The following is an 18,230-nucleotide window of genomic DNA, read 5'->3' on the forward strand; positions in this document are numbered from 1 at the left end:
TTACTTATTACTACCATTTTACTATTATGGAGAACAAACTTTTGTTCACTTTTCTCTTTTTTCTTTTCTGGCTGGCATTATCCTGGGGAGTAGTTGTTAAGTGTGCTTTCATCGACTTGCATGCTATGGCCTGGACTAGAAGTATCTGCAAGTCTTTTTTCAGTTGGTTTGGCCTACTGGTCTCTCAGTGAATGGTAGCTGGAACCATTCGTGGGGTTTTTGCTGGCGTTGCTTTAGTTTTTGGCCTTTATAAACATCCTCAGTGTCTTTCTTGGTTCTTTCAAAAAGTTTACCTTTTTTTTTAAATTTGTTGATTGATTTGAGAGAGAGAGGAAGGGAGAATTGATATGTTCCTGTATGTGCCGTGACCAGGGATCAAACTGGCAACCTCTGTGCTTTGAGATGATGCTCAGCTATCCAGCCAAGGCCAAGGTGCTTTTTTTTAGAGGTGAAAAATTAATAGCTCAGACTCTGGTGCCAGACTGCCTGGGTTGACCTTTAGCAAGTCACTGTGCTCAATTCCTCATCTGTAACATAGAAATACTAGTAGCTTTTTCTCACAGAATTGTTGTAAGGTTAAATGAGATAATAGACATAACATGCTTAGAATAGTGCCTTATGCATGGATGATGCTGTAGAAGTTTTTGTCTGTTATTAAAGTAGTGGAGTATGACTTATATTGTTCAGCTGGGAAGACTTGAGCTCTTAATGTCTGAATTTTGTCTTTTTAAAATTTTATTTTTTTTATTTTAATTTTATTTAAGGGAGAGAGAGAGACGGAAGGGAGAGAGATGAGAAGCATCAACTCATAGTTGCTTCACTTTAGTTGTTCATTGATTGCTTTTATTGTGTGTGTGTGTGTGTGTGTGTGTGTGTGTGTGTGTGTGTATGACAGAGAAAGGGACGGATAGGGACAGACAGAAAGGGGAGAGATGAGAAGCATCAATTCTTTGTTGTGGCACCTTAGTTGTTCATTGATTGCTTTCTCTTATGTGCCTTGACGGGGGGCTCCAGCAGAGTGAGTGACCCCTTGCTCAAGCCGGTGACCCCACGCTCAAGCTGGCAATTTTGGAGTTTCGAACCAGAGACCTCAGCATTCTGGATCGACTCTCTGTCCACTGAATCACCATTGGTCAGGTTGAATTGTGTCTTAATAGCTTGGGGTACTTTGAACTCCAAGAGCACAGAGCCAGCTCTGCAAATTCAACCTGTTTTTAGTTGGGGGCTGCCCCCAAGCTTCTGAAAAGTGTAGTCTAATAGTTAAAATCAGGTATTAGGCCACACTGCTCACATTATGTGGATTATATAGCTGGACAGAAGTGTAGAATACTGAATAGGTTTTTCAAGTCCTTTGTTCCTATTGGCTGCGTCTCATTTGTGCTTTAGACTGTTTTTTAAATTTAATTAATTAATTAATTTTTTACAGAGACAGAGAGTGAGTCAGAGAGAGGGGTAGACAAGGACACACAGACAGGAACGGAGAGAGATGAAAAGCATCAATCATTAGTTTTTCATTGCGCATTTCGACACCTTAGTTGTTCATTGATTGCTTTCTCATACGTGCCTTGACCGCAGGCCTTCAGCAGACCAAGTAACCCCTTGCTCGAGCCAGCGACCTTGGGTTCAAGCTGGTGGGCTTTTTGCTCAAACCAGATGAGCCCGCGCTCAAGCTGGCGACCTCGGGGTCTCGAACCTGGGTCCTCTGCATCCCAGTCCAACACTCTATCCACTGCACCACCACCTGGTCATGCTAGACTGTTTTTGTTCTCACCATAAGGCAAGCATAAATTGTAAAAGTGTAGGTACTGTAGTCTTTGGAGCCAGCTCTCTCACATTCATCCATTTCTTCATCTGCTCATCCATCACCTATTGATAATTCTTATGACCTGCCCTGTGACATCAGAATGAATTGTTCACTACAGGACATCACATATGGAGCTATGCTGATCAATATGGTGGCCATTAGCTATATGTGGCTACTTAAATTAATTAAAATGAAATAAGATGAAAAATTCAGTTCCTCAGTTACACTAACCACCTTTCAAATACTCATTATCCACACGTGGCTTGTGACTACTGTGCTGGTCTAAGGACAGACATGTATGTGTATAATTAAGATGTACACCCGGGTTCGATTCCCGGCCAGGGCACACAGGAGAAGCGCCCATTTGCTTCTCCACCCCTCCGCCGCGCTTTCCTCTCTGTCTCTCTCGTCCCCTCCCGCAGCCAAGGCTCCATTGGAGCAAAAGATGGCCCGGGCGCTGGGCATGGCTCTGTGGCCTCTGCCTCAGGCGCTACAGTGGCTCTGGTCGCAACATGGCGACGCCCAGGATGGGCAGAGCATCGCCCCCCTGGTGGGCAGAGCGTCGCCCCTGGTGGGCGTGCCGGGTGGATCCCTGTCGGGCGCATGCGGGAGTCTGTCTGACTGTCTCTCCCCGTTTCCAGCTTCAGAAAAATGAAAAAAAAAAAAAAAAAAAAAAAAGATGTACTGTGATACCCACTATCCCAGAGGTATATGAAATATTCTCTGAGCCTTGAAGATAAGGAGTCAGGCTCTGCTTGGAGGTAGAGGGTTGGGAGAGATTTAATCAAGGAAAGTAGGACTTTATTAGTATAGAAAGGAGTATAAGAGAAGGCACTAGGTGGAGATTGGGCATAGCAGTGGAAAAAACATGGTAAATTTAGGGCACCACGAATAATATTTTGTTGCTGAAGGATAGGTTGTACCAACAAGGGTGGAGGCAGGATGTCAGCCGAAGACTAGACTAGATAGGCTATTTGTTCACCAGGTATTTATTGGTTACCTTCCATGAGCTCACTGCAGTGAACAAAATACACAAGAGTTCTTGCTCTCATGGTATGTGTATGTGTGCTCACACATGTGAGTGTAAAAACAGGATAAACTAGAACAATGGTTCTCAAACTTTGCTGCGTAGTATAATCCACTGAGAGCTTTTAAAAATCATGGTGCCCAGGTTTTACCTTCATACCAGTTAAATCAGAATGTCTGGGGATGAAAGGCAGGCATATGTATTTTTAAGAGATTTGCAGACAAGTCCAATGTGGTGTGAAGTTTGGGAATCACTAGGCTAGAAAGTAAATACACAGGCCCTGAGTGGGAGCATGCTTAGAACATCTAGGGACTAGCAGGCAAAAGGAGTGGAGAATGATTATTACATAGGCTTTTTGCAGGCCATTGTAAGGACTTTGGCTTTTATTCAGATGTTATCTTATCCTATCTCTTGGGGTGGAATGTAGCAGATGTAACTGCTGTTACTCAAGATTTGAATCCTTAAGTCCTGTAGAACTCTCTTTTCCTTTGAATACCTTTGGATTTTGCCAAATTATCCTCCAAAAAGAGATAAATTTAAATTCTTATAATTACTGCTGAGTTTGTTATTTCCCTACAGCATTATTAATTTTAGTACTGCACTGTTTTTCTTGTGATTTTTGTATTATCTGGATCATCTATTTAAATACTTTTAAGTCTATAGATTTTAATACGTTCTTCAACAGTCACTTACTGAATATGTACTAAATACCAAACACCATGCTAGGCCGTTTAAAAATACCATTGAAAGGAAATAAAGACTATCCAAATTACCTCTAAAAATGAAATCAGTATTTTATTTAGTTTGAGTCTTTAGAAAAAGACTTGGTTCTGGGACACTCTTGGTCTCTGTAAATTGAGTTATTTAGAGTTATAACCACTGGTGTAGGAACAGGGATCCTACACTGTTAGGAACAAGGGTCATAATTGTCTGAGTGTGGAATAATAATTTCTTATTCTTCCCTTTCTTCTCTGCCCCCATTGCCACTGGACAATAGCAACAGCTTCTTCTTCTTCTTTCTTTCTTTATTTTTTTTAAGTGAGAGGAAGGGAAGCAGAGACAGACTCCCACATGTGCCCCCCACTGGCATCCACTCAGCAAGGCCACTAGGGGGCAATGCTCTGCCGTCTGGGGCCCTTGCTTTGTTGCAACTGGAGCGTTTTTTAGCACCTGAGGCAGAGGCCATGGAGCCATCCTCAGTACCTGGGGCCAACTCACTCTAATTGAACCTTGGCTGCAGAAGAGGAGGAAAAAGGGTGGGGGGAACAAGAGAGGGGGAGGGGTTGAGAAGCAGATGGGTACTTCTCCTGTGTGCCCTGACAGGCATTCAAACCCAGGATATCCACATGCTGGGCGGACGCTCTACCACTGAGCCTACTGGCCAGGGCCAGCAACAGCTTCTTAATTGGTTTCCTGGCCTCTACACATCTGCCACCCCCCCCCCCGCCCCAAATTTCTAAATTAGTAGCTAGGATGGCCTTTTCTTGGTGAGGGGTGAAGAAAGAAGCATCAATTCTGTTCCACTGAGTTTTGCACCATTGATTGCTTCTTATATGTACCCTGACGGAGGCTAGAACCAGCTACCCTTGGAGTTAAACCTGCAACCCTGAGATCGAACAAGCTACCTTGGTGTTCCAGGATAATGCTCTATTCAATGTGCCTCCTGCCAGGGCTAGAATGCCCTTTTAAAAATGGAGGTTTTCTTGTGTCACTTTCCTGCTTAAAACCTTTCAGTAGCTTTAAGAACAAACTGTTTAAGGACTTCCGCAACTTGGCCTAGTCCATTTCTCCAGCTTCCCTTTTGCAGAATAACTCATCTGTTCATGCCAGTCTCTAATGTACCACTATTAGGACCATCACACATACTATTCCCTTTGCTTATGACACTGGCATGACTCCCTACCCCCTCCAAAACCACCTAATTTATTCAACCGTCTGGTTTCAATTCAAGGGTCTCTTCCTTTGGCGATCTCTGATGCTCCTGTGGTGGAAATAAACAGCATCCTGTACTTCCCCAGTCATACTTTATAATTGTGTCCCCCATAGAGCAGGGGTTATTTCTGCCTTGCCCATAGATTATGCACAATGTCATATACATAGAAGATGGTAAGTTTTGGTTGAATAAATCATTGAATGAGTGGAAAGAGTGTGAGAAGGACCTCATCATGCTTACACTGTTGACGCATTTATTTATAAGATGAGTTTGAACTTTGTATATGTGCCTTTGGAGAATTAATTTCTTACTGTCCATCTGATAATTGAATGGGAGGTTCAACGATTTCTTCTTCTCTCTTATTTTGTACAGTACAGATACAGATATACAAGCTCCCCTACTTTTTGGATGGATGGGCATGAGAGTTCCCAGGCACCGAGAGCAATGAGTCAGAAAGAAGAGTCATTCAGAAAGTAACCCAGTCAGAGCAACAGTGTTGCCCTTTGTCTGAACTTTCTCTCTTTCTCTGTATACCTAGAGATGCTGGTGGCACTTATGAACTGGTTGCTATAGATTGTCAGACCACAGCACAGGGATTCATAAACCTTAATCTGGCACTTTCTTTTGATTAGGGATGTTTTGGGAGATGTCCAGGGCCCTCAGGCCTAAGTGGAGTCTTTATTGGGCTGGCTCTTTTCTGTTTCCATCTGGTCACTTAGCCCCAGAGTGGCTTCCAAAGGTGAAAACCTAGAGCATCCCGTTTATATTTCTTTGTAGCCTTTGAAGTATTTGGGTTCAAAAGCTTTGAGAGCAGCAGTCTGTTGGTGTGTGTGTGTGTGTGTGTGTGTGTGTGTGTGTGTGTGTGTGTTTTGAAGAAGCTGGCGAGAAAGGTTAGCTTTGTGGGCTTTTATAATTGGAGAGAACACTGTAGATTGGTGATTCTCCTGAGGTGGTTAGAGGTAGGTAGGTAGGAATCAGAATATCCAGGGAATTGGGGTTTCTGTTGAACCACACCCTTGAGAACCTTTGCTGTTTCTAACAAGCGTGTGGTAGGTCTCAAATGTTGTAAAGGTAGAAACATTTTTGAGGTACCAGTGTTAAAGATGATCTAGCCCAGGCATCTAAGCTTTTCTGTAAAGGTCCAGAAAGTAAATATTTTAAGCTTTTGGGAGATACATTCTATGCTGCAGCTACACATCTCTGCCTTTGTAAGGAGAAACAGCTACAATATGTAAACAAACAAGTGGCTTTATTTCAATAGCACTTTATTCATGGATACTGAAATGTATTCATGGGTCATGAAATGTTCTTTCTTTTTTACCGGTTTTTATGAACTGGTTGCTATAGATTGTCAGACCACAGTACAGGAATTCATAAACCTTAATCTGGCACTTTCTTTTGATTAGGGATGTTTTGGGAGATGTCCAGGGCCCTCAGGCCTAAGTGAAGTCTTTATTGGGCTGGCTCTTTTCTGTTTCCACCTGAGGAAGGTGGAAAATATATATTAAAAAATATATTGTATAATCCAGCCCTTGGCCAGTGGCTAAGTGGGTAGAGTGTCAGCCCAGCATGTGGACATTACAGGTTCGATTCTTGGTCAGGGCATCCAGGAGAAGCGACCATCTGCTTCTTCCCCACTCCCTCGTCCCCTTTTCTCCCTTTTCCTCTCCTGCAGCCAAGGCTCAATTGGTTCCAGTATGGCCCCTGGCGCTGAGGATGGCTCTGTTGGAGAATGTCAGCCTCAGGCGCTAGACGTGACTAAGGTCCATTCAAAATCCAGTGGCAGCTGGATTTAGCCCTTGAGCTCTGGTTTGCTGACCCATGATCTAGCCCAAATCTGCCTGTTTTTCAGGATTGCCTGGAGACCTTCTTTTTTTTTCTTCCAGAGACAGAGAGAAAGTCAGAGAGAGGGATAGATAGGGACAGACAGGAACAGAGAGAGATGAAAAGCATCAATTATCAGTTTTTCGTTGGGACACCTTAGTCGTTCATTGATTGCTTTCTCATATGTGCCTTGACCGTGGGCCTTCAGCAGACCGAGTAACCCCTTGCTCGAGCCAGCGACCTTGGGTCCTAGCTGGTGAACTTTGCTCAAACCAGATGAGCCCACGCTCAAGCTGGCGAGCTCGGGGTCTCGAACCTGGGTCCTCCGCATCCCAGTCCAACGCTCTATTCACTGCGCCACCGCCTGGTCAGGCTGGAGACCTTTTTTAAAATAGTAATTTGCAGTCCCTTTCCCTTTCCTCTTCCCTGAAGGTTTTAATTATATAAGATTGGGGAATTTATATTTTTTACAAAAGCTCTTGTGATGCACACACACTCAGAGTTGTGGAATCACTGATACTGGTCTCATTCAACCTTTTCATTTTTCCCCCCAAAGATATTGAGTGCTTCTCAAACTTGCGTCATCCTAGCGCGGGGCTATGCTAATCTCTGTATCGTTCAGATTTATGTGTTGCCAAAGCAAGAACCAGTCTTCTCATTTTTTTTATTTATTTATTTATTTATTTATTTATTTATTTATTTATTTATTTTACAGAGACAGAGAGTGAGTCAGAGAGAGGGATAGACTGGGATAGAGAGAGATGAGAAGTATCAATCACTAGTTTTGCATTGCGTGTTGCAACACTTTAGTTGTTCATTGATAGTTTTCTCATATGTGCCTTGACCGCGGGCCTTCAGCAGACCAAGCAGCCCCTTGTTGGAGCCAGCAACCTTGGGTTCAAGCTGGTGGGCTCTTGCTCAAACTAGATGAGCCCATGCTCAAGCTGGTGACCTCGGGGTCTCGAACCTGGGTCTTCTGCATCCCAGTCCGACGCTCTATCCACTGCGCCACCTCCTGGTTAGGCAGTCTTCTCATTTTATAGTTGAGTAAACAGCATTGTAAAGATGAGATGAACTTTTGATGGGGCACAGTATACAGGTAATGTATTATAGAATTGCATACCTGAAACCTGTATAATTTTTTTTTTTTTTTCTGAAGCTGGAAACGGGGAGAGACAGTCAGACAGACTCCCGCATGCGCCGACCGGGATCCACCCGGCACGCCCACCAGGGGCGACGCTCTGCCCACCAGGGGGTGATGCTCTGCCCCTCCTGGGCGTTGCTCTGCTGCGACCAGAGCCACTCCAGCGCCTGGGGCAGAGGCCAAGGAGCCATCCCCAGTGCCCGGGCCATCTTTGCTCCAATGGAGCCTTGGCTGCGGGAGGGGAAGAGAGAGACAGAGAGGAAGGAGGGGGGGTGGAGAAGCAAATGGGCGCCTCTCCTATGTGCCCTGGCCGGGAATCGAACCCGGGTCCCCCGCACGCCAGGCCTACGCTCTACCGCTGAGCCAACCGGCCAGGGCCAAACCTGTATAATTTTAACAACCAGTGTCACCCCAATAAATTCAGTTAAAAAAAAAAGATGAGATGACTTGCCAGTAGTTATATAGTAAATAAATGGCATAAACAAAATTTGAACCCAGATCTCTAAGATCAGTAGTCTTCATGACCATTCTAGCCTATTCTCTCCCTTGAAACAAACAAATGAGCAATAAATATAAAACAGTCACAAAATTGTGGTTCCTTCCTTTCTTTATGCCTAGTGCCAGTTTCCCTCCTGAGAGCTCAGCTGTCCCTCTACTTGCTGGCTGGGTTTTCTGAAGCCAACTGCTGATTTGACATTTAGCCCAATTTCCCTCCAGTCTGCTGGCTTTAAGTAGGAGAGATAATGAAATAATAGCCAGTAAATTGCTTTAATGTAAGACTTTGTTGAGGCAGCACTAAGCTGCCATGTGAGGGTGAGAGCCGTTGTTTCAAGGGGTGCATTAGTTGGAAGAGGTGGTTTTAAGAGGCATGTTTTACACTTAAATTCACATGGCTCAGATCCAGCAGTCTAAGTAGGACATCTCTACATGGAACTTGTGCTTAATTAGAACTAATTGAGCTGTCATCCTGCCCAGAACAATTCAGAGGTGGAGAAACTAAAGGTGAGGAGTAATCACCATGCTTGCTTTATTTACCTCATCGTCAGTGTGGCTTTCTATATCCTAGAAAGAGGAATACTGAAAGTCCTAATGAATAATTTTTATCTCTACTAAATGATTATTGCATTGACTTACTGATAAGGTTGCCACATTTCATGTGCCAGGCCGTCTCCCACCCCCTCTTTCTTTAAGGTCTCCTTAGAGCTCACCTCTCACAAAGACTTTCCTCAATGACAGTAAGGGAAACAGTGCTCCTGGCACCTTCATTGCCTACAGGCCTTGTCTTAAATTTTGGAGCATAAATGGGGAGTTGGCTAGTATGTTATTTATATTTTGTTCTTGGACTACAAGTTGCTTGACATTTGGGACCCTGTTTTGTCTTGCTGGTTTGGTCTTGAAGGTGAACAGCATACATTCTTCTCTGCCTTGTGACCTCAGTGCTTTAGGGAGATGGGCTTTGGTTGCATGGTCTGAGTCCTGGACATCTACTGATAGGTACCATTGAAATTTGAAATTTGGTCCCCACTTACGTTTTTGCATATCTAAAAATTTATTTATTGATTTTAGAGAGGTTGTGAGATCGCAGTTGCTTCGTTTTAAGTTGTTCATTCATTGTTTCTCATATGTACCTTGACTGGGCAAGCTGGGGGTTCCAAACTGGCAACCTCAGTGTTCCAGGTTGATACTCTATCCACTGTGCTATCACAGGTCAGGCAACAGAGTCCCCTTTTAAAAACACAACAAAGGTTTTTTTGGTATATAAAAGTAGAAACATTCCAGACAGATAAATTAGAGAATGATGCCTGACCAGGCAGTGGCGCAGTGGATAGAGCGTCAGACTGAGATGCGGAAGACTCAGGTTCGAGACCCCGAGGTCACCAGATGAGCTCGGGCTCATCTGGTTTGAGCAAAGCTCACCAGCTTGGACCCAAGGTTGCTGGCTTGAGCAAGGGGTTACTCGGTCAGCTGAAGGCCCGGGGTCAAGGCACATATGAGAAAGCAATCAATGAACAACTAAGATTTCACAACGAAAAACATGATTGATGCTCCTCATTTCTCTCCGTTCCCGTCTGTCTGTCCCTATCTATCCCTCTCTCTAACTCGCTGTCTCTGTAAAAAAAAAAAAAAAAATAGAGAATGATAATTTATATTCCTAAAACACTTTAAAAATGCATATTGGAATTCCTTTTAATACTGAGTGCTTTTTTTTTCTTTTCTAAGTAAGAGGAGGGGAGATAGTGTGATAGACTCCCTCATGCACTCCAACCAGGATCCACCCAGCAACCCCCGTCTGGGACCATGCTTGCAATTGAGCTGTTTTTAGCATCTGAGGTAGAGGTTCCATGGAGCCATCCTCAGTGTCTGGGCCGATGTGCTCAAACCAATCAAGCCCTGGATGTAGGAAGGGGTGGGTGAGAGAGCAAGAGAGGAAGGGGAGGGGTGGAGAAGCAGATGTTTGCTTCTCCTATGTGTCCTGGCCAGGAATCAAACCCGGGACATGTACATGCCAGGCCAACTCTCTACCACTGAGTCAACAGCCAGAGTCTGAGTACTCTTACTATCCTTAAAATGATTCACTTCTTAGAAATTTAGTTTTACACACGACTGTTCAGAAGCAGGAGCAACTGTTTAGAAATGGCACAGGCATATGTCAGAATCTTTTCTTGTGTTGTATTTTTTGCCTTTGAGCAGCTTCTATCCCCTTGTGCTACAGTTCAGAAAGCACTTCTGCAGTTTTGAGTGCTAATTACCAGGGCTTGCATATAACATTTACTCTTCAAAATACTCTGATTTGTATTATTTATTTTTGTCTTTCAGCTCTGAGTTAGGTAATATCAGTGGTGGAAATTACATTTTCCAATTGAGGAACAACCCAAACCATTTTACTCATAATCCTATAGTTAGTGACAGGCCAGACATTACTGTGAGTGTCTAGAGCCTTAGCTATTCAATTACTGCCATTAGTATCTTTTTGGGTCATTGTTTTTAGGTGATACAAGAGGCTCAGGAGACCATATGTAGTGACTTGTTTTTGGACTAGAGATAAAAAGTGAGGAGCCCTTTAATAATTATAACATTGTCTCTCAGGGCTGTACCTAAGAAGCATTTTTAGTTTCTGGTGAACAGTATGTAAATGTGCAAGAAAGATCTGGAGGCGGATAGTCTCATCATTTGAAGAGTAACAGTTCTTTCTCTACCTGAGTGACACCATCTAAGTGTATTGTTAAAATGTTAAAAAACAAAAAGGTGCAAAAATGAAAGCCAGTCCATGATGTGTTGGAGAGGGAAGGAGCTCAAACTACTTTCCTTACTATGGACTTGGTATTAGTTAGGTGTTCCAAAAGTTCTACCTTAGTACTAGCACAGACTTCATGTTGTTCCTTAGGCCCGTACTGATCATTGTGTAACAGACCTACTTTCTCAATATAACATGCCTATTACCTCTTTCTATAATGCATCTCCTACTTTAAGTGTTGGTGATGGTAATCAAAAGAAACTTTAGTTGATCCTTTAGCGATGTGGAGGGTTGGGCTGTGACGACCTGCAAGGTCAAAAATCTTCGTATAACTTTTGACTGCCCCAAAACTTAACTAATAGCCCTCTGTTGGCCTGAAACCTTACTGGTGACATAAAGTCAATTAATACCTATTTTGTATTTTATATGTATTAATACTGTATTCTTATACTAAAGTAATTTACTAGATAAAAAGTTATTAAGAAAAACCTAGCCTGACCAGGTGGTGGCACAGTGGATAGAGCATCAGACTGGGATGCGGAGGACCCAGGTTCGAGACCCCAGGGTCGCCGGCTTGAGCGTGGGCTCATCTGGCTTGAGCAAAAAGCTCACCAGCTTGGACCCAGGGTCACTGGCTCCAGCTGGGGGTTACTCGGTCGGCTGAAGGCATGCAGTCAAGGCACATATGAGAAAGCAATCAATGAACAACTAAGGTGTCACAATGAAGTACTGATGATTGATGCGTGTCTCATCTCTCTCCGTTCCTGTCTATCTATCCCTCTCTCTGACTCTCTCTGTCCCTGTAAAAAAAGAAAAAAAGAAAAACCTAAAGATGAGAAAATATATTTATAGAATTTATTGAAAAAATTTGGCCCTGGCCAGTTGGCTCAGTGATAGAGTGTCAGCCCAGTGTGTGGATGTCCTGGGTTCAAGTCCCAGTCAGGGCACATAGGAGAAGTACCAGCTGCCAGCTGCTTCTCCACCCTTCCCCCTTCTTGCTTCTCTCTCGCTCTCTTTTACTCTCTTGCAGCCATGGCTTAATTGGAGCAAGTTGGCCCCTGACACTGAGGATGGCTCCATGGCTGCCTCCTGAGGCACTAAGAAGAGCTTGGTTGCCAAGCAACAGAGCAATGCCCCAGATGGGAACAGCATCGCCCCCTAGTGGGCTTGCTGGGTAGATCCCTGTCAGGGCACATCTGGGAGTCTTTCTGCTTCCCCTCCTCTCACTGAATGAAAAAAAAAAAGGAAAGATTATAGTGCTGGGTCCACAAAGAGCAGAACTGGAGTGGACCAGCCATAGATTGCTATATCCCCATCAGCCTATTTCAAACTGGGCCCCTTAAAGTTTCAGCTCTAGACCTTGAACTTGAACTTTAGTCTGAAAAGATGAAGAAATATAATTGGATGAGCTATACTGCTCACAAGTATTAGAGTATCAGGGAATGTGCAGATACTCCAGTACTTTCAGCCTGTGCATTTTCACCAATGAAATAAAAGTTGGTTTTTTATCTCATTTGTATAATTGAACTTTCTTTGACTTGTCATTTGCTTTTTTTTTTTTTTTTTACAGGGACAGTGAGAGATAGATAGGGACAGACAGACAGGAACGGAGAGAGATGAGAAGCATCAATCATTAGTTTTTCGTTGTGACACCTTAGTTGTTCATTGATTGATTTCTCATATGTGCCTTGACCGTGGGGCTACAGCAGACCAAGTAACCCCTTGCTCGAGCCAGCGACTGTGGCTCCAAGCTGGTGAGCTTTTTGCTCAAACCAGATGAGCTTGTGCTCAAGCTGGCGACCTCAGGGTCTCGAACTTGGGTCCTCCACATCCCAGTCCAACGCTCTATCCACTGCTCCACCGCCTGGTCAGGTCTCGTTTGCTTTTCTGATGTTCTTGTTTAATAAAAAAATCAAATGCCTTTTTTATTTTATTGCTTCATATTCATTTTGAAATATCCCCTAATTTTTGTGAGCAGTATAGATAGTGGTGGGTTATTTTACCATTGTTGATCAAAAAAAAGTCCTGCTTTCTTGGATAGAAAAATAACTCATAAATAAGATTAGAGACTTATCCAAAATCGGTATTTTCCTTGTTCTTGTCAGTGTTTCATTTCCATCATTATGGGACAAGAGTGGCTCTTAGATCTCAGAGAGCTACAGGTATCTATCTGTCTTTCTACCCAGTTTAGTTGGGATTCAACACTTTGTTCCCTGCGCACAGGCACCACTGCCAGCAGAGGGTGCTGTCCACTCACTGAGCCTGCTGTCATTTGGCTCAGCTGAGCAGCTGTTGTTGGGCATGTGCCCTGGGTCTGTGTGAGACTTTGGGCATGTCCATTTGGTTCCCATCCCTAGTGCCCACCCCTTAGACCCTGGCCAGGTTATTGTGTCACTAGGGACTCTGTTCAGTAACAGGAAACTGGGGAAAGTTTAATTGTTTTCTCCTCTCTTTTTCCCATGCAGCTGAACAAAAGGTTCATCCTCAGTTTTCTTCATGCCCATGGGAAGCTGTTTACCCGGATTGGGTAAGTGTGCAGGATGTTTATTTTATTTTCCTACATTACAAGTCATTTTGGAATTTAATATTGTTAGCAACTAGACTGTGTTTGTAACTGAGGGCACAGGGTGTGAATTCTTAGAGGCCTCCACCTTCTCTTCCCTTCACTCACTTTCCTAGTTTGCTTATGAAGTTTGGGAAATATGACTCTCCATCCCTCTGTCTCTTCTGTCTCTACCTTTACTAAAGCCCCTTATAAACACAGTCTTTTCCCAACCCCCACTCCTAATCCCTCTGGGTTTCTCTCTCCTCCGCCTTCCAGCTCAGCCCCTAGTGAACTCCTCAAGGAAGTTATACTCATCTCCTGGGTACAGCTGTCAGGGGTCCTCCTTGGGGTGAATACTGTCCACTCATTTTCCCTTACAGAGAAGAGTAACATTTTTTTCCCTCCAACATTTTCTCTTCCTCCTGAACCATACCCCTTCCTTCCTGTACCATCCTGCTGATCTTGGTAAATGCTAAGACTTCTCTATGGTTTCACCATCTCCTGTGGATTTATGTGTAAATCTCAGTGGAAGTGGTGTATTTAAAACCCTGTTACTTCATTCATTAAATATCTGGATAGAGATCAAGTTTTGAATGTTTCTTTGGTGGAGTTTTTCTTCACTGTGTAAAACCTAGTGATCCTGAAGCCTGACTAATGCCTGCACCCAGAGCAGATATGTGCCCAGTCCGCCTTCAGTCAAGGGGAGGAGTAGGTGGCGTTGCTGTCGGCTCTCTGACAGCTCTTCTGCATATTAATGTTTTCTGATTGGAGGTTTTATTGTGAGCTGCCCTTTGAGGTGATTTGTTTTGAATTATAGATCCCACTATTGTCAGGGTTCCCCTTTTACTTTCTGTCATAACCTTGTAAGTTTATAATGCTCTAGAAGTTTTTCTTAGTGGGAGAGACTAAAAGGCTTTGTCCTGCTTTGAAGAAACATTGTTCTGTGGATGGTGAATTAGAAAGTGTGCTTATTAAATGCTCAGTTGTCATCAACGTGGGCAAGTGTGACAGTGATGGCCATCACAGGGATAGTCTTTATTTAAATGACTTGGAAAACTTGGAGTTCTGCCAATAGATGTATCTCTATTAGAACTAAGTGTGAGGAAATTCACCTAGGAAATGTAAACTAGGTACATTAGTAGCTCCCCTCGCACCACCTCCCCAACCCCCATGTAGGCTCCACTGGAACAGGAGTTTCTTTCTGCTTAAGTGTTGTATCCTTAGTGCCAGTCATATAGTAGAGGCTCAGTAAATATTTGTTGTATGAATGAGTCAATCATTACCGAAATGGAAAGATTGTGAAAGACTGAAGAGAAGGATTGGATATTCTTTCTAACAGGTTGTAGTAGCCCCAGGCCAATCATTAGTGAGTGTGGTAAAGCCGCAGGTATCATACAAGTGTGCAAGATAGCAATATCATTTTATAAAATAGCACATCATAGTAGGAAATACTATTGTGCTCGCACTAAAAATGGCTACTATGGTGTTTTATTTATTTTGACAGAGACAGAGAGAGAGAGTCAGGGAGAGGGATAGGTAGGGACAGACAGACAGGAACAGAGGGAGATGAGAAGCATCAATAATTAGTTTTTTGTTGCGACACTTGAGTTGATCGTTGATTGCTTTCTCATATGTGCCTTGACCATGGGGCTACAGCAGACCAAGTAATCCGTTGCTCAAGCCAGCAACCTTGGGTCCAAGCTGGTGAGCCTTGCTCAAACCAGTTGAGCCCGCACTCAAGCTGGCGACCTCGGGGTCTCAAACCTGAGTACTCCGCAACCTAGACCCACGCTCTATCCACTGCGCCACCGCCTGGTCAGGCTACTATGGTGTTTTTTAAATCTCTTTATTACCTTTTTTAGTTCTCAGTTTTAGAATCTTTCCCTTACTGCCTTTCACTCAGTTTTTCTCTCCTTTTCCCATGTTTGTTCCTTAAATTTTCATGTACCATGTTCCTGTAAGTCAGAATTTCTCAACCTCTATACTATTGATATTTTAAGCTTTATAATCTTTGCTGTCCTGTGCATTGTAGGATGTTTAACAACATCCCAGGCTTTTATCCACTACATGCCAGTTACGCCCCTTCATCTCCCCTCTAGTTGTGACAATTAAAAGTGTCCTCAGACATTGCCAAATGTTCTCTGAGGGGCAAAATTGCTCTTGGTTGAGAACCACTGCTTTAGGTATTTGTTAGCTCTTTTAGAGACTTTTGGGAATAAAGAAGTTATAAATCTTGGTCTAGAATTTAGGGATATTTAGGATATATTTTTATCAAGTTAGGTATTTTTATTTTTTCCCCTCTTTTAAAATTTTCTTGTTTAGATACATATATTTTGGAGGAGGTTTGGGAAAGAACCACAATAATGTTTAAAAAGCTAGAAAATTATTTCTTAGAGGAAAATTAATCATAAAAATTTAAGGTAAAAGTTTATTTAAAGACAGCTGTGGGTTCCCCTAACTGTGTTTAACTATAAAAGAGTTATAACCAGATAGTTTTGATTTCTGTGGGATGACAGCAAAAGATAATAGGCTTAAGTTGCAGCTGGAGAGATTTGGGTTAGGTGTAAGAAAACTTCACAGAGGGATATGTTCAGGAATTTTCTTCTCTGGAGCCCTTTAAAAAAAGAATAGATTATCTCATTTGTCAGAGGTGGTTTGCTGTGATCCAGATTATTTTTCAGTATCTCTTCCATTCCTGCATATAACATATTCTGTTGGCAAAAGATAAGGCCAATCTAGTTTCACCTTCATAAAAAATGAGTTATAGTAGTGTTCACATGAGGAAAACGTATGTAAATTCTAGGCACTGCAGCCCCTTGATGAGTATTCCTCCTATGCACTCCTGGAGGTAAAAGAGAATTGAGCCCCATATTTATTCTGGAAGGCAGAAACAGCAGTAACTTTTCTATTGAAAAAAACCAACAACATATAGAAGTCTGTAAGACTAGAAAAGCAATGAGCCCAAGCCCCACACAACAACATGGACTGTTGCCTAATTACCAAGAAGATGTGAAATGTGGGAGGCGTTAAAAACGAATTAAGAGTGCAGAGATTGTAATGGGGAGCAGCTGAAGACACATCCACTGTCCCGCCTACCTTTTGAGAGAAGCCCCAATGTTGCTCTCCAGTCCTTGTTTTCTCTGTGCCCAGCACTCCAAATTGCATTCGCTTATGCTTGAGTGCCTACTATGTGCAACTCAAGTCTTCTTACTCAGCAGTGAAAAAGAGGCTTGGAATGTTAGATGGAATCAAATGCCAAAAAAAGAGTTTGTTTTTCACCACTAATTAGTTGCAAGACCTTGAGAGTAAACAAGTCAAAGCCTCTTTAGTTGATATCCAAGGTCCACTCCAGTTCTTATGGTCTATAGCACTATGACTTTTTTCTCTCATTTCTACCCTTGTCACATGGCTTAGTTTTGTTTGTTTGTTTGTTGCCACTGGGTTGTTTTTCTCTTGTTCAGTTTTTTTTTTTTTAAATTTTAAAATTTATTTATTTTTAGAGAGGAGAGAGATAGGGAGAGAGAGAAACAGAGAGAGAGAAGGGGGGAGGAGCTGGAAGCATCAACTCCCATATGTGCCTTGACCAGGCAAGCCCAGGGTTTCGAACTGGCGACCTCAGGATTTCCAGGTTGACGCTTTATCCACTGCGCCACTATAGGTCAGGCCTCTCTTGTTCAGTTTTTAAAGTTAATTAGTTGTGAAGAGTTCAGAAGCCTGATTCTTCTGTGGAGACAGTATTGTCTAGCTCAGCTGTGTTCTTTAACATCTGAGAGGTGGGTCCTGCACCATTAGTCACTGTCTGACCCACTCCCAGGTTTAGGTCCCAGTGTTCTTTGAAAAATTGGTTTCTGAAAATCGCCATTTAAATGAGACAAGGTGTCTATAGAGATCGCTTCAGAAAGCAGTGCCTTAAGTCAATGAAATGCATATTCTGAAAATGATTGGATCGTCTGCAATTTTAAAGGATTGGGACAGAATCCCCCTCAGGCTGAGGAAGAGAAATCAGGGGGACCTAATGGCTCCTGACAGACACCTGCTTTCCTGGTGAGAGGCAGGCAGATCAGACCTGCACTTGGACTCCACTAAAGCAGATCAAGAAAAGAAGCAGGCAGCCTATCGACTTGATTTGTGATGAATAGTATAATTTTGCTTCCCATTATTGCCTTTGTCAAAGTTGCCAGTTTAGTTTTTTCTTGCTTGCCTAGTAATGCTATTTGCATAGCTTCAAGATCTCCTGGAATTCAAAGACTGATGTATTTATTTTGGATTTTGGATTGTTAAAAATATAATGTTTATATTTTGATTTACTTTTAAAATTATAAATGTTTTATATAAAAGCCAGTAGTATGCATTGTAGGAGAAATCTTTTTACTGTATACAGTGTTCCTAAAATATTTAGAAAACCCAGCAAAAAAAAGAAATAAAAAATTACCCATATTCTCACTATCCAGAGATCACTATCCCCTGTTAACACCACTTGATGTGTATTTTTATCTTTTTTTCTATACATTAGACACACATTTATTTTTACAAATAGTTCAAAAAGGTAAATTATTTTAAAAGTTTTCATTTATTATATGTTAGACTTTACCCACACAATTAAAAAATTTAATACAACGTTTAAAAGATAGAATTCAATTTTACAGATGTGCCATCTTAATTACCTGCTATTTTGGGGCATTTTAGGCAGCTTCCAATTTTTTGCTGTTGTAGATTAC

General features: G+C 42.6%; 1 protein-coding gene and 1 pseudogene across 7 annotated transcripts in view; one reads left to right on the plus strand and one right to left on the minus strand.

The window, feature by feature from the left end:
• The window catches only part of SMG6 (SMG6 nonsense mediated mRNA decay factor), a 285,008-nt gene that overhangs the window by 51,745 nt on the left and 215,033 nt on the right, over positions 1-18,230 (plus strand). For all 7 annotated transcript variants that reach the window (XM_066363488.1, XM_066363494.1, XM_066363493.1 and 4 more), the window contains one exon: positions 13,433-13,494. In XM_066363488.1, coding sequence (XP_066219585.1) covers positions 13,433-13,494 — 62 coding nt within the window. The remainder of the gene's footprint in view (positions 1-13,432; positions 13,495-18,230) is intronic.
• On the minus strand, positions 7,141-7,238 carry LOC136395979 (U6 spliceosomal RNA; annotated as a pseudogene).

Source organism: Saccopteryx leptura, chromosome 2, assembly GCF_036850995.1.
Source record: "Saccopteryx leptura isolate mSacLep1 chromosome 2, mSacLep1_pri_phased_curated, whole genome shotgun sequence".
In the NCBI taxonomy this organism is placed as follows: Eukaryota; Metazoa; Chordata; class Mammalia; order Chiroptera; family Emballonuridae; genus Saccopteryx; species Saccopteryx leptura.